General features: G+C 36.9%; 1 protein-coding gene across 1 annotated transcript; it reads left to right on the top strand.

Annotated features, from left to right (window-relative positions):
- On the top strand, positions 1-7,811 carry Rbm11 (RNA binding motif protein 11). The gene is made up of 5 exons (XM_028757244.1): positions 1-86; positions 3,551-3,723; positions 5,186-5,258; positions 5,789-5,885; positions 7,527-7,811. The coding sequence occupies exons 1-5, from the start codon at positions 1-3 to the stop codon at positions 7,809-7,811; spliced, it is 714 nt and encodes a 237-aa protein (XP_028613077.1).
- The last annotated feature ends 6,563 nt before the right edge of the window (positions 7,812-14,374 follow it).

Raw genomic sequence — 14,374 nt, 5'->3', positions numbered from 1 at the left:
ATGTTCCCGGCTCAGGAGGAGGCTGACAGGACCGTGTTTGTGGGCAATTTAGAGGCCCGAGTGCGGGAAGAGATTCTTTACGAGCTGTTCCTTCAGGTACCGTCCGCGGGAAAGGCCGGGCGGCGGCTGTGGAGCCCCAGGACCCCGCCCCACCGGAGCTCCGGTCTCCCTTCCCTCACTTAGGCAAGCAAGTGTGCAGCCCGGGATGAGCCGCTAGTACTCCCCTCCCTCTGCAGCGCCGGGTGGGCAACGACCTCCCACTCCCACCCGCAGCCTGGCAGCCCCAGGCCGGGGCTCCCGGAGCCTCTCCGGGCCCTGGATGTGCTGCGGGAACACTAAACAACCCCGTCACGGTCCTCACGGAATAGTAAGCACCCCTCTGTCCAACCTGGAAAATGGCACCTGAGAGAAGACTACTTCTCTTGAAAAACCTTTCCCTGGCTGTCACCCTCTCTCGACCATGCCTTTTGATGGGGAGAGCATTTTTATTCTAGAATCATACAAGTGATTTCTGAAATGCTAGGCAGGCAATTGACCATAACTAACTAATGGATTCCCTAATCGTGACCCTGTATTTCATAGTCGGACCTTCAGGGAATTTTTTTTTTTTTTTTTTGAGAACTGGATAACACACTTCTGGGTCCCACTTGCCAGAGAGGGGTGTCTTCAGCCTCTCATCTAATTGGTTAATGACTCAGAATTATAGAGCAAATCGAAAGTGTTGAGAAGGGACTCTAAAGGGGGAAATCAAAACTGTTTCTCATGGACTATGCTAATCTGCAAGAGACAGGTAAATAATATGGAAGGAAAAAAAAAAACCTGTTGAAAGCAAGAACACAGCGGTCTACAGTGAGGCTCGTCCTTAAATGTAAAATGGGAATAATTGTAACGTGATTGTCAGAAATAAACTTCGTTTTGTGAAACAGCTACTACAGCCAGCGCTGTTGGCTGCTGCTGCTAATAGGACTGCTATTGTTATTACTAATAATGCGAAGTATTGCTACTAAAATAAAAAAAAAATCAAGAGTGACTTCTGCTTTCAAAATAAGGGAAAATTCTCGGGGACACAATAACAGAGATACATTTCTAGAGTCAAGAGTGGTTATCAGTGGTGAATTTTTTTTTGAATTTTTAAAGGACTTACTTTATCTCTAAACTCAAGGAAAGAATGTCTTTAGTACCCATAGATGCTAAAGGATTAGTACCTGGCAAGGATTCTCTGCAGATCTCTCTTCCTAAATATTATTTTTTTTATTTTAAAAAAGTTAAAAATTAAGATTTTTATCTTATCCATTGCCACTTTAGAGTATCCCCTCTAAAAACACCATTATCTAGTTTGTGACCCAATATGATTTGAAATTCACTATTCAGAAGCGGAGTAATTTTAGCCTTTCCAGGAAGCATTCCTTCTGAACCTCCATAGGGGGCAGTAAGGAAAGGTGGTTTGTGGGATTTTTAAATCCCCTAAGACCTCAGCTCTCTAGTCAGTAACTACTTGGTCCTTGGTCTCCATCAGTAGTGTGCACACAGAAGGCAATATACAGCATTTCTTTATTTCTTTTCATGATTTTCTTTTTCCCACTTAATTAAAATGTAACCTCCATTGAGCAGGTCAAGCAGTAAGCCTATGTTTTCATTTTGCTCAGAGAATTTGCTAACATAAATTATAGTTTAAAAGACTTAAAGAGCAAGAGCACCCTCCACCCAGGAAGGACTTGACAGCTGCCTGAAAATGTGTCATTCTGACTTTAAGGAAGCTTAAGTGATTTATTTGTTGATACTAGAAAAATCGGTTGGATTTTACTTTTGAAAATGATACGGCAAAACTGGGAGTATGGCTCAGTAGTCAGCACTTGCTTTGCATTCATAACATTCTAGGCTCAGTCTCCAGCACCCACGAAGTAAGAATTTTGGCATATATATATAAGTAAATTAAATAGAAGGAAAAAAATCCTAGACATAATAATAAGTCCTTTTACTTTTATTATTATATTAATTGTATAATTTATTTCAATTTTCTGAATATTCTTTTTATATTCAAATATATGTTTTTTTAAATATATTTATTTGTCCTTTTAACCAAGAATTATTAGACTAGAGGCATGGGAAGGGAAGATGGTGGTTGTGGTTTCAAATGTGTTGAGTGTGACACTCGTGACATAGCCCCAGGAGGCTGTCTTCATAGCAGAGGCAGCAATAGGGAAATCATTTTGCTAACATCATCCTATTCAAACAGAGGGACTATGAGCTAGTTCCTGGGCAAAGCATTCAGAGAAGAGAGACTGACTGATGTGCAAGCTCCATCACTGCTGTATGGAGGAAAAAAAAATATTTAGGTAACTCCACCGTGAAAAATAATCATCCTAGTATGCGGCCAGACTCAGTTCTGTTCTCTGTGAACATAGCCTCCAATCACACAAATTAATTGGTTGAATTTTTTCCTCAGGAGTGGTTAACAGTGTTCTCTAATATTTGTCTTTGCTTATTCACTCTTTATTCCCTACTACAAATTTCATAGCTACGCATTCTGAATACTTGCAATTTGTTGTACTTCGTTCTGTTTGAATAATTGACTGTGGAATAATATTTATAGTTGTTATATTTTTTAGTTGTTCGTTTTTATGAATGGTTTACCCACTCTACCAGATCTTAAACATATTAAAATACATTTCTTTTCAGCATATATATGAAGCAGTGTTACTAGATCAAAATACATATTGCGTTTTATCTTCTCTTATGAACACTGGGTAGTATACGAAGGATTGCATGCAGGTGTGCACGCGTGTATGTGCGCACATGCATCCGTGTGCATGAATGTGCACGGGTGAGATCTGCCACATGCTTATGAAAGTCAGAGAACACTTCCAATGTTGACACTTGACTTTTTCCTTTGAGACAGTTGTTGTTGTTGTTGTTGTTGTTGTTGTTGTTGTTGTTGTATACCCCATGCTAGCTGGTCCTCTAGCTCCTAGCAATGTGCATTCTGATGATTCAAACTCAAGACCTCACACCTACCTAGCAGCCATGTTGAGCTCAGTGGCCATGAACCAAAGTGAATCTTTGCTAAAAATAACTTGGCATTTTGTTTCTGATATAGTGAAGGACAATCAAAAGGGTCTCTGTCATCACTGTTGTTTTTTTTTCAAGAGACCCTTTTGCAGTTTCTTAACAGAAGTGAGCTCAGATGTCATGTCGCAACCTTTTTGGCCATAACTCAAGCACATGATTTTTTTTTTTCTCATTCCAATGCACTTTTCAGTTAAATACTGAAAATATTTGTGGAGAGGTAGTAGTATTTTAATGTATCAAATACTCTTCGAAATTGATGTATAAAGCCAAAAATAAGGATAGTGTTTCCTTTTAATATCGGTGGTATAATCTATAAGTTACTTTCCCATAACTGATTTTGATAAGCTAAAATTTTTTTTTCTAGGAAGACGCATTATTTGTGAAGCTAATTATGATTGTTCTTTATTTTCGTCAAGCTTGAATCTTTGATTTGTCTTAGTGTAAAAATAAAATCTTTGGATTTATAAGAAAATAATTCAAGTTTCTTACAGGCTGGGCCACTAACCAAAGTGACTCTTTGCAAAGACAGAGATGGAAAACCAAAGTCCTTTGGCTTTGTCTGCTTCAAGCACCCTGAATCTGTGTCTTATGCCATAGCTTTGCTGAATGGAATTCGTTTGTATGGGAGACCAATTAATGTGCAGTATCGGTTTGGTAAGTTCTTTCACCAATCGATCTTCAAAGTGTGGTTTCCTAATCCTAGTCTCAGAGGCTTAAGGGTATTATTGTTTTTTATATAGTGTAGGATAGTGGCTCACAACTTTTATAATGATGAAACTCTTTAATATAGTTCTTCATGTTCTGGTGAACCCGTCATAAATTATTTTTGTTGGTACTTCATAACTGTATTCTTGCTACTTTTATGAATCATAATGTAAATATCACATATGCAGGATATCTGATATGCAACCCCTAAAATGTTCACCACCCACAGGTTGCTATAGGACAATAAAATGTGCTTTTGTTGTCAAGGTTATTACTTTTGCCCGAGTATACATCTAATGTTGAATGTATAATTAATTGACAATGCCTACCATATTACCAAACCAAGTACATCTCTTCTGTATTAAAACTTTTTAAATTCTCTTTGAGAATCAACCGAGAAGTACCTTAAAAAGTTGCTAGCAACTTGACAATTTGCAGGAATTAGAAACAAATAGCTCTAGACTTTATATAGCAAAGCAGTTTTACCTTGTTGGCACTGCTCACGTACCTACCATGTGTAAGAAAGCCCTTCCCAATTAGTCCTTCATGGGAAACCATCTTATGCATATTGCTAGGGCCTGAATTTAAAACGTAGAGGCCCCAAAGGATATCGATTGTACACACCATGAACTAGGCATTTATAACAAGAAGGGGCCATCTAAGTACCTCTCAGGCATAGTAGGTTGGTGCTGGCTTATCTCATTATCATCATCATCATCATCATCATCAGTGGGGCATGACTTTCTAAAGTCAACAATAACAAAAACCGTGTCTTCTTCCAAAAGGAAAATTGTATCTCCCTTTCTCTTTGCCGAACCTCTCTGCCAATTAACAGCAGATTTTGGGTGTGTTATATTCTGACACACTCCATGTAAAGTTGAGCTGGTTCTTGTCTACAGTGTTTAGGGAACCCATATCTTATATTCTAGGAGCAGATGACAATGATGATATGGCATTTTTAACTCACATAAATATGGAAGAAAGCAACATTGTATATCTTACTTAGTCCAATGCCTATATAATGTTCATATCTATACATGGCTTTTGGAAGAAGTTCAATTTTCATCAAGTCACTTATAGTCATGTATAAAATATGTTAATATGACTCTAGATATAGATATTTTGCAATAGTACAGAATTTTGAGTCAATACTATGTGCTGTAAGAGTAAGATTTTTACATTTGTCATGGTTTTGGTTTTTATGAATTAGCACCTCACTATGTGCCCCAAGTTAACTAGAAACTCTGGATCCTCCTGCCTCAGTCTCTCAAATGCTAAACTATAGACGAAACCACCAAATTTGGGGATTTGGATGACTTTAGTACTTAATGTTATAATTTTCCAACTCCAAGTAATTATACCATAAAACATTTTTTTCAATTTTCTTTTCTTTCATTCTGTCTCATTAAAGGGAGTTCTCGCTCTTCTGAATCAGCTATCCAAAGTTTTGAGAGCAGTGCTAAGATTAACTCACACAGCTTCAGGTAACCAAATGCATGGATTGTTTTTTTAAAAAATAAAATAGACTCTCATTATCTTAATTTGTTAGACAGCAACAAGTATATTAAAGCACAGTGTTAAGCATGCAATGTTTTAATTAAGCTGTAAAGATACCTTTAAAATTAAAGGAACAAAAATTCTACCCTGCTTTTCTATCCACAGAAAACCAGTGTTCTCTTGGTGGTCACAAGTCGCTTACTGGGTTGAGTTCATATCAGAGTCTTTCTTTCCTCAATTATAACATATTCTGGCATATTCCTTATAAAAATCAAATGTGATTATAAATACTATAATATCAATACTGTACAATTAAATAATTAATGCAATACTGTGCTATTACATTGTCAGTGAAATAATTCACTATTCATGTGTTCACAGTAGTTCATCTTAAAGGCTCCCAGGGAAGTCTTGTCTCCCACTTATGTACGTAAAGTTGTCAGTAATTTTTCTAAGGAGAAAATGACATTTGTACCTCGACATTTTAAGCTGTCCTTCCTTCTCTTCTTTTGCAAAGGAACGATGAAATGGCAGTCAGGCCTTCCTTTCCCGTGCCGTTTTTCCCAATTACAGGTGCTGCCTTACCTCAAGAGTATTTTTTCTTTCAAAAAATGGTAAGTGTGAAATGCTTTTGATTCGATATATAACTTACAAAAGCACAAGAACAAAATCACCACTCTTAACATTCGGTGTTGAAAAAACAAACAAACAAAAAAAAGATCTGACCTGGCATCGGTATAGAATTTGCCCTGGCACGTGCTCGCACAGGGTCACACAAGATTTCAGTAAGTCATCTGCGCGTAGTGGTAAAGGGCAGGGGATAGCAATGAAGGAAGTAACCCAGCTAAATCTGAGTGCCGAGTTCTCATCAAAACCACCATTGCCAAAGGTGCTCTGAGGCATGGCGATTTTTACTCCGTTTACAATATTTGTATATGAATATTCAAATTTTTCAATATTCATCTATCACATATATTTTTGTTTTAAAACGCCACTTGAAAAGTTCTCAATTACTAGAAGGAACTACCTTATTTTTAAGCTCGCCACAGTCCCTCCGCAGCCTAGAATTCTTAATCCCGTTATTTGATTTTAGAACATTCCCTCACAACTCTGTCTTATTAGTAAAACAATGCAAGTCCTGCTCAGAAAAACCGAGGGTATAAGTTTGTTAGTGACAGCTGTGACACCGTTTCTTATTTATTTAAATTTTTTTTTATTCAGAAGCTGATTTGTTGTAAATAACATATATATGTAACCTTGAGGTTTTTTCTTTCTTTTTAAATAACTGTTTTCATTTAGTAAGCAGTCAAGGAATTTTTTGTAAAATGAGGCTTTCAGTCTTGGAGAATTTTTTCTAAATTGTAGCTAGATGTGTACCAGTAAGGAGGTCTTACTTGACACAATAGACCATCCCCAGAAGCACTTACCTTTGTTCTAGCTGAGCTTGTACTGCAAGACTGTCTCATGCTCCCTTTGTCATCTGATTAGAGTAGTCAGAATTTCAAATAACTTGGTATAAAACATGGGAAGTAACTCTCCATCTGAAAAGTGACAACTGAATCTTTTTCCAGCTTGGGAGTTCTTAGCTTCATCTGCACCTTTGAAGTTCTAATTTTTATTAGCACTTAAAATCCATACTTGGATCACATATTGGTAAGGTTTTATGTATGTCTGAAGCAAATAGAATATGGTAGAAAACTTTTTTCTGTGATAAAATTTTATGTAAATCTATATTAAATCAAATAATTTCAATAATGATTTACCTTCCATATAGAATAAACTGGGACTATTTGACAAGACTCATCCTGAAAATAAAAACAAAATATCTGTAGATTCACCTTAGTTGTAGAGTGCCTGCCTATCAAAAGCAAGGTCCTGGGGTTAATATTCCAGCTATGGGGGTGAAAATTTTTTTTAATGATTTATATTGGTAACAGGTTCTAAATGACAATAGACTGCATATATATTGGGATAAATAAATACACTATTTTATGATTATTTTCACTTTTATAGTGTGTCTACATGCTATATGTTTTGCATATTTCTACTCACATCGCTAAACCAGTGTGGTAGGAAAGTACGTCCATCTTTAATCTTTGTGCTTCATGCTAAGCAGAGAAAGAAATGACCCTAACCCTGTACAATCCGCTTGTTGTGTTATACCCAGATCGGCTCACCCATGGCAGCCTGAAAGCGCATGTGAGGGGCCTTAGCATTTTGAGTGTGTGTTCATGAATGTCTTCTCTTCCCAACAGTGGCAAACCCACAGTCCAGAGCTGCCACCTCCTTTCTATGAGATGTCGGCTCCGCTTCCCAACAGCACACCTGGGTCTTGCTCCTTAAATCACGCTCCAGACCTAGAGGCTGGACCCAGCTCCTATGAATGGACTCACCAACCACCAAGCGACCCTGACCTGTACGCTAGGAATAAACGAAAGAGGCAAAGGCTAGACAGCGACAGCGACAGTAGCTCCGAAGACAAGAGAGGAAATGAAGGTAGCCAAAAGTGCCGCAAGTATAAAAAGAAGAAAAGATACTAGTGAACTGTATCTGCACTGCTCTCCAACCTCTCTGGGAAAAAAGAATCTGTTGCACCAAATAACCAATTTCTTGGCCAGTTTGTCGGTTTTGACACATATTGAAATATGACTCTGTGATTAGCTATTCAGTTTGCTATTCGTGCACATCAATGATAAAAGGCTTTAAACAATAATATAATGTGCTGCTTTTGTATTTGCAAGATTGCCTTTGGACCATTGTCAGTACACTTTGCCTCATCTTGTTTTAGTGTTGTGGATGGAATTTCACTAAATTCTATAAGTCCACTCACTAAGCCTTTGAGGGGAGAGCTTTATGCTCTCCCCTAGAGTCTCACCGAAGGCTTTCAACCATAGGTGGGCTGGCCTCAGAGGGGTTGCTGGCAGAACTCATGGGAGTAGTTAAAAACAGTGTGCTCTAGTAAAGATGTAGCACGGAGGCTTGAATTCCCGTTGTAACAGACACTTTCCTCTTTATGCCTAAATGTGATATCTCTGAGCCTCACTATCAGGGTTGATTCAAATGACCATGACTGTGGCACCCAAGGAAAGGTAACTGTCATAGGCTCAGTGTCATATGCTTAAAGGCACTATGTGATTACGCCCTTTGGTTCTGTGATTCTTATTTGTTATAATTATCTGTATACATCACATTTAATGTTTGATGGTATCAGTATCTGCTCTCTAGTTCTCCCAGCAGGGGTGGAAAGGTCATAGTGACGGTGTGAATTGCCGTGATGAGCAAGCATGGAGAATGATGCCGCAGCACCGTATACTTAATGCCTATTCTCCAACTCTGTATGCTTCATTCACTTATTTTAGAAGATAAATGTACAACATACCAAATGAATGATGTATGTCAGCACTTTTGTTAACTTAATAGCTTATCATAAACTAAAATGATAGAGATCATATATTTATTAAAGGTAATTGAAAAAATTACACAAACCCATTATGAATTATCTGCTCAGTTCAGTAGGGAATAAGGCACACATGGGTGTGACTTTTGCATGTTGCTTACTGTTTCATACATATTATTTATTTAATGAATAAAAATATATTTAACCAACCAATAACTGAGTTTTACTCTTGGGTAATGAGGATATAAGTAGCAATTATGACAAATACAAGCTTATTGATATAAAAACCTAAATTGCTCTGCATAAAACTGGGATTTTACATTCTTAAATATTCAAATATGAAAGTTTTTTCTTTTAAATTGATACTTTGACAATTTTGAATCATAACCAAGATACCATTTATTCTTTCATAATTATATAGTAGCATCTTTAAACACATTAACATCACCTTCTATACCTCTAGCCATGAAATTTACCACAGACATAAATTAAGCCGCGTGACTGGCATCTAGCAGAGCCATGTATAAGAATGCTTCTTAGCAACTGAGGTTAACGTGTGTAAGAAAATTAGGTCAAGTAGTACAAGATCTAGATGACACAACTGAAAAATGTTCTTGTAACTCTCCCATCAAAGGAAACTGAGTATCTGCTCTTAACTAGTCAGCCATTCAGCTAAACAGAATGCTTGGAGTGTCAGTTTCACTGTGGTGTCCTTCTTTGTGAAAGAGTAAGAAACTTCCTGTAACATGTTAATATTTGCCCCAACCCCAAAATTGTAAATTGTCCATTTCCAAGTGCTTGGATGAAGGCTTATTAAAGTTCTTTGCCTCGTGGGGTGTTTCTTTTCCAATTTTAATCCTCCAATCTCACTTCACTTCAAATGCTAGAAGAAGTTAATAATCTAAAAATAAAACCAGACCCTTTCCATGTTCTCATCTTCAATTTATTTAATTAACTTTCAATATGCCTGGCAGTGTCATATCAAGGAAAAATGCCACAAAAAGTTAGTGTCAAGCAAACCCTCAAATGTGCAGAAAAGACACACACTGTGGTGTGGCTTAGATAAAAGACACCTATGAAATTTCAGCATCAAATGCAATTTCCATGCAATATTCTTATAAAGTTATTTAAAAATGGTGTTACAATTAATTTTTGTTATTGCCTGTGGCCTAAAAAAATACTGAAAATTGTTACTCATAGTTCATCACTTTTCAGGTTAAAAATATTATACTCAAATACAACCTCAGTTTCTTTACTATATGACTAAAGATTTCTCTCTCGACAATATTTCCAATATTGTATCTAGATCTTTTCCCAGTATTTATTAAACATATTCACTTGGGTGTCTCATTAGCAATATGATCTTTGTACTTTCCTTTATAGTCTAGTCCCAAAATATTTCTTCTTTGATCAGTTATGGCTAACGTTTTCCTACTGAATAGTTTTTAGATTTTTCCAGAGGGAATCTTTCCTCGGCGACGTATTTAGTTCCTACTCTTTTTCCCATTACACTGAAATATTGTTTACGCTAAACACTTGTCAAAATGACAGTAGGCTCTTATGTTTTTATGTGAATGCACTCAAAGAAAGTATAAATGATGCTAAGGTCAATTTCATGTCCACTCAAAATGTAAGGCTAGTCACTCTCCTCGTGATGGAAATGGTTCAGTGAGAAGCATATGCTCTGTTCTGCCATCTCTTCCTACAGTTTCGGGTAGGTAATCCAATTGCCTTTAAAACATACTTCTAACTATTTATTAATTTGTGTGTATGTCTCTGTGTGTAAAAGATGAGTATTATAATTGATGAGATTTATCCCCACCCACTGGAATGAGGATTTGAATCAGAAATATGACTAAAGCATAAAGAAGGGTCAGCAAGATGGTCCACTGGGTAAACGTGTTTGACACCAAGCCTGAAAACTTGGCTTTGATCCCAAGGATCCACATAGTGGGAGGAGAGAGCAGAGTCCTACAAGTTGTCCTCTAGTCCATATGTGATCAGTTACACACACACACACACACACACACACACACACACACACACTATTGCATGTTTTGTTTACCTCTACCAAACATTGTCTTGTATTGCCACCCATTTTCCAACCATCCATCCTCCTCTGAAGACTATATTTCCCTGAATTTGGGACTCATCCTTTTTGAGTGATATAGCTTCAGTATCAAAATTTGTGTTGAAAGGACATGTATTCAATGATGACTGAGTCTCATAGTGATGACTACTCTCCATAGAAAATAGGGAATGTTGAACAAGGTCGAAATGAGGAGTAGTGAAGAGGCAAAGAGATGTCTCAGTTGGCAAAATGTCTGCTGGGTAAGCATGTGAGCCTGTGTTGAGATCAATAGCACTGAGACACAAAGCTGGGAATGGAGGCAAATCTTTGTAATATTAGTCTTGAGAGGCAGAGGAGGGAGATTTTGGAAGTTTCCTGGCAGGCTAATCTTAACAAATAGATGGGCTCTGAGATGAGAAAGTTAAATCCCTGGTAAAATTAAGATGAAGTTCATGACTAGACACTTACTAGTCAGCCTCACTCTGGGCAATTACACATGAATTAACACACTGTGGGATGATAACAAGGTTCTCTAAGAGGTGAAAGGGTAGTCAGGTGCTCTCCCTTCAGAGTTTTCCAACAGAGCCTGTCCTTTAGGCACAGTATATCTACAGCATAGTGAGAATTTCACATTTAGTCATGGTCTGTAACATATAGATGGGGATTCATCATTTTTTAATACACAAGAGAAAGGATGATGACGCCACCCATCTCCGAGTGACTGACAGTTATGGTTGCTGGGAAAGAAGGTATTGTTTTGTTCAGTGTTCATAGCTAAGCTGATTTTGATCTAGTAAGTAGTCTCCTACCAAATTCATGCACACAATCACAGTTAAACTCAGTCACTCAGACATACACACACAAACACAGACACATACACATGTACAGACACACACATACACACAGCTATACACGAATACACACAGACACATAGACACACACACACACACACACAGTGCAAAAATAGTGTAGTTAAGAACATTTGTTGCAGAACAGGATCTATTTCCCACCCCTTATGTAGTAACTCATAATCACTTATAATTCCAATTCCAATGAATGTAACACCCTTTCCATGTCTTCTTATAAAAGTTCTATGTGTAGATGCCTGTGACACCAATTCCATGGGCATCTGCACACATAAACTTATATAGATACACACAGGTACACATACACACACACACACACACACACACACACGACACACACACACGGTTAAATAAACCCTTTAAAAGCAACTTTAAAAAAACTTTTAGTTATCCAAAAAGCTCAGAGATTTTATCACCAGTGTTCTTCAGAAAAGCACATTATGGGTTACAGATGAATTTTGTATGAGTCTCATTTCTTTCCGGAGAACAACGGATCAAAGTTATTTTCTCAGTTCTCGTTTGATGTGGTATGAGAGGGGAAGAAGGTTATGTCTAGGCTGGCTGTTCTAGGGGTAGCTGGTATCAAGCCAACAGAATTAGAGACCTGAGGTGAAGTTTCATGAAAGTAATGACCTACAAATGCCTCCCTTCTGTTTTTATGTACCCACAGGTTGACCTTTCCAGTTAATATTTTTAGGAGTCATTTATTTATAAAAGTGGCCACTGGCATTTATACTTATTCCAGGTACAGTTTTCTGACTCTGCTTGCTTTCCATAATTTTTAACACTGTTTATTTTTCTTTTTTCTTTTTTATCATTCGGACACTATTTGCTAATTTAAATGACTTTTTCAGCTTTCTTTTTGGTGGTTTGTTTCATCTTTACAATAAAATATGCAAAATACTTAAAATTAATGTTATAGAATATAAGTTAAATGATGTATCTTGTTTTATTCTCCACATTGTTAGTTAAAACAATTCATCTACCAAATAGTAAACTCTTGTTTGCTTTTTTACTTTTTATTCTCACTCATTGAAGATCTAGCTTTATAATACTGCTACTATATTTTAGTTATAATTATAATGGTTCATTTCATAAAACTGCATATCTGCAAGTTCATAAAACAAACTTTCACATTTTATTAAAATTAAACTGTATTTTTTCCACTTGTTTTATTTTATTGGTGTAAAGTATTAAAATTCAATAGCCACTTATCATTTTCTCAAAAGCGGCTTTCAAACATAAGCTGAAGTGTCAATTTTACTTTGAATTCACTTTCCAAGCTTTGAAACATAAAAATACCAGTATAGATATTTCTTGGTTTCTGAGTACCACAGTTGTCCAGTGACTCTGCACAGGGAAGCATTTCTCTAATGTAATTTAGACACTCCAGCACTGTGAGGTATTTAGGTCATTTTAAAGAATTGTGTGCGAATAATCCTGAAACAAGACCAATAAAGTTTAAAAGGAAAGCAAAGGATAGCAGGGATCCAAGCATCGGGTGTAAGATGGAGTAGCTTCAGAACTGTAAGAAGACTAGGTAACTTACATTTAAAGTGTATCTGAAAAAAGTGTTCTCTAGTGACAGTGGGATTTAAACTTTTGCCAATAATGTTAATTCTAAATACATGTTAAAGATTAAAATGATAGAATAGAATCAATATTTATGAAAATTGATCTTGATGTATTATTAAGGGATAATGAAGAAACAGAGTTGTTCAATATTTTATAAATAAATAAATAAATAAATAAATAAATAAATTTCCTGGTATTTATTAAAACATTGATGTGGATCTTAGGTGCCAGAATGTATCCTTGCAAATGGTACAATAATAAAAGAAACTTGGAGTTCATCTACTGCCTAACACATGTGGGACAAAAGGCTATGAAGGACACCTGGCAATACAGTTTTTTCCATTTCACATAGCCAAGGATGAGCATAGAAAAACCAAAAGCACATCAGCCAGTGACAATAATAAAAGGAATGATTTTACTTCAGAAACTGTACTGGAGATTTCAGGTTTCTTTATTTTATGTATGTGAGACAGGCCAGAAGAGGACATCAGATCTCATTACAGATGATTGTGGGCTACCATGTGGTTACTGGGAATTGAACTCAGGACTTTTAGAAGAGCAGTCAGTGCTCTTAACCACTGAGCCATCTCTCCAGCCCTAAAAGCTTATGTTTTTGTTGTTGTTGTTGTTGTTTTTGTTGTTTTTTTTTGTTTTGCTTTGTTTTGGTTTGGTTTTTGGTTTTGATTTTTTTGAGACAGGGTTTCTCTGTATAGCCCAGGCTGGCCTCGAACTCAAAAATCCGACTGCCTGTCTTCCCAAGTGCTGGGATTAAAGGCATGTGCCACCACTACCCGGCTGGAGATTTCAGAATTACTATTAACTGTTTACTGCTGTGTTCCTATTCCCTTAATTTTTTGAAATAAGTTTCTATGGCTGTTCTGTCTGTCTCACTACTGCATGATAGTGGACAAATAGCTCACAGATTTTTTCAGACAGAGAGAAACTATGGTGAAGAGGCCAAAGGCTTCATCCATGAACCTGATTTAGTTTGTGACCACTGGACCTTATCTTGAACATGCTGTAATAATGCAACAAGTATTCTGGATGTCATGATAGGTGGCAATGGTGCTATAAAGAAAGCCATAGATCTTTGGTATGCCTCTCTTGAGGTATAGGATGTATTTCTTGCCTATGTGCATTTTCTGATGCTGTAACAAAATATATGAGGTCTAGTGAGTTGAAAGGATTTTTCAT

The sequence above is a fragment of the Grammomys surdaster genome, unplaced genomic scaffold, assembly GCF_004785775.1.
Source record: "Grammomys surdaster isolate TR1022 unplaced genomic scaffold, NIH_TR_1.0 126153, whole genome shotgun sequence".
NCBI lineage: Eukaryota > Metazoa > Chordata > Mammalia > Rodentia > Muridae > Grammomys > Grammomys surdaster.
This window is presented reverse-complemented; position numbering and strand designations above follow the sequence as displayed.

What these genes read in the sequence shown, in the direction of transcription:
- Rbm11 (XM_028757244.1), top strand. Translation starts at nt 1, where the DNA reads ATGTTCCCGGCTCAGGAGGAGGCTGACAGGACCGTGTTTGTGGGCAAT. An exon ending in ATTAACTCACACAGCTTCAG is followed by an intron (nt 5,259 to 5,788) that starts GTAACCAAATGC and finishes TCTTTTGCAAAG; the next exon opens with GAACGATGAAATGGCAGTCA. An exon ending in ATTTTTTCTTTCAAAAAATG is followed by an intron (nt 5,886 to 7,526) that starts GTAAGTGTGAAA and finishes TCTTCCCAACAG; the next exon opens with TGGCAAACCCACAGTCCAGA.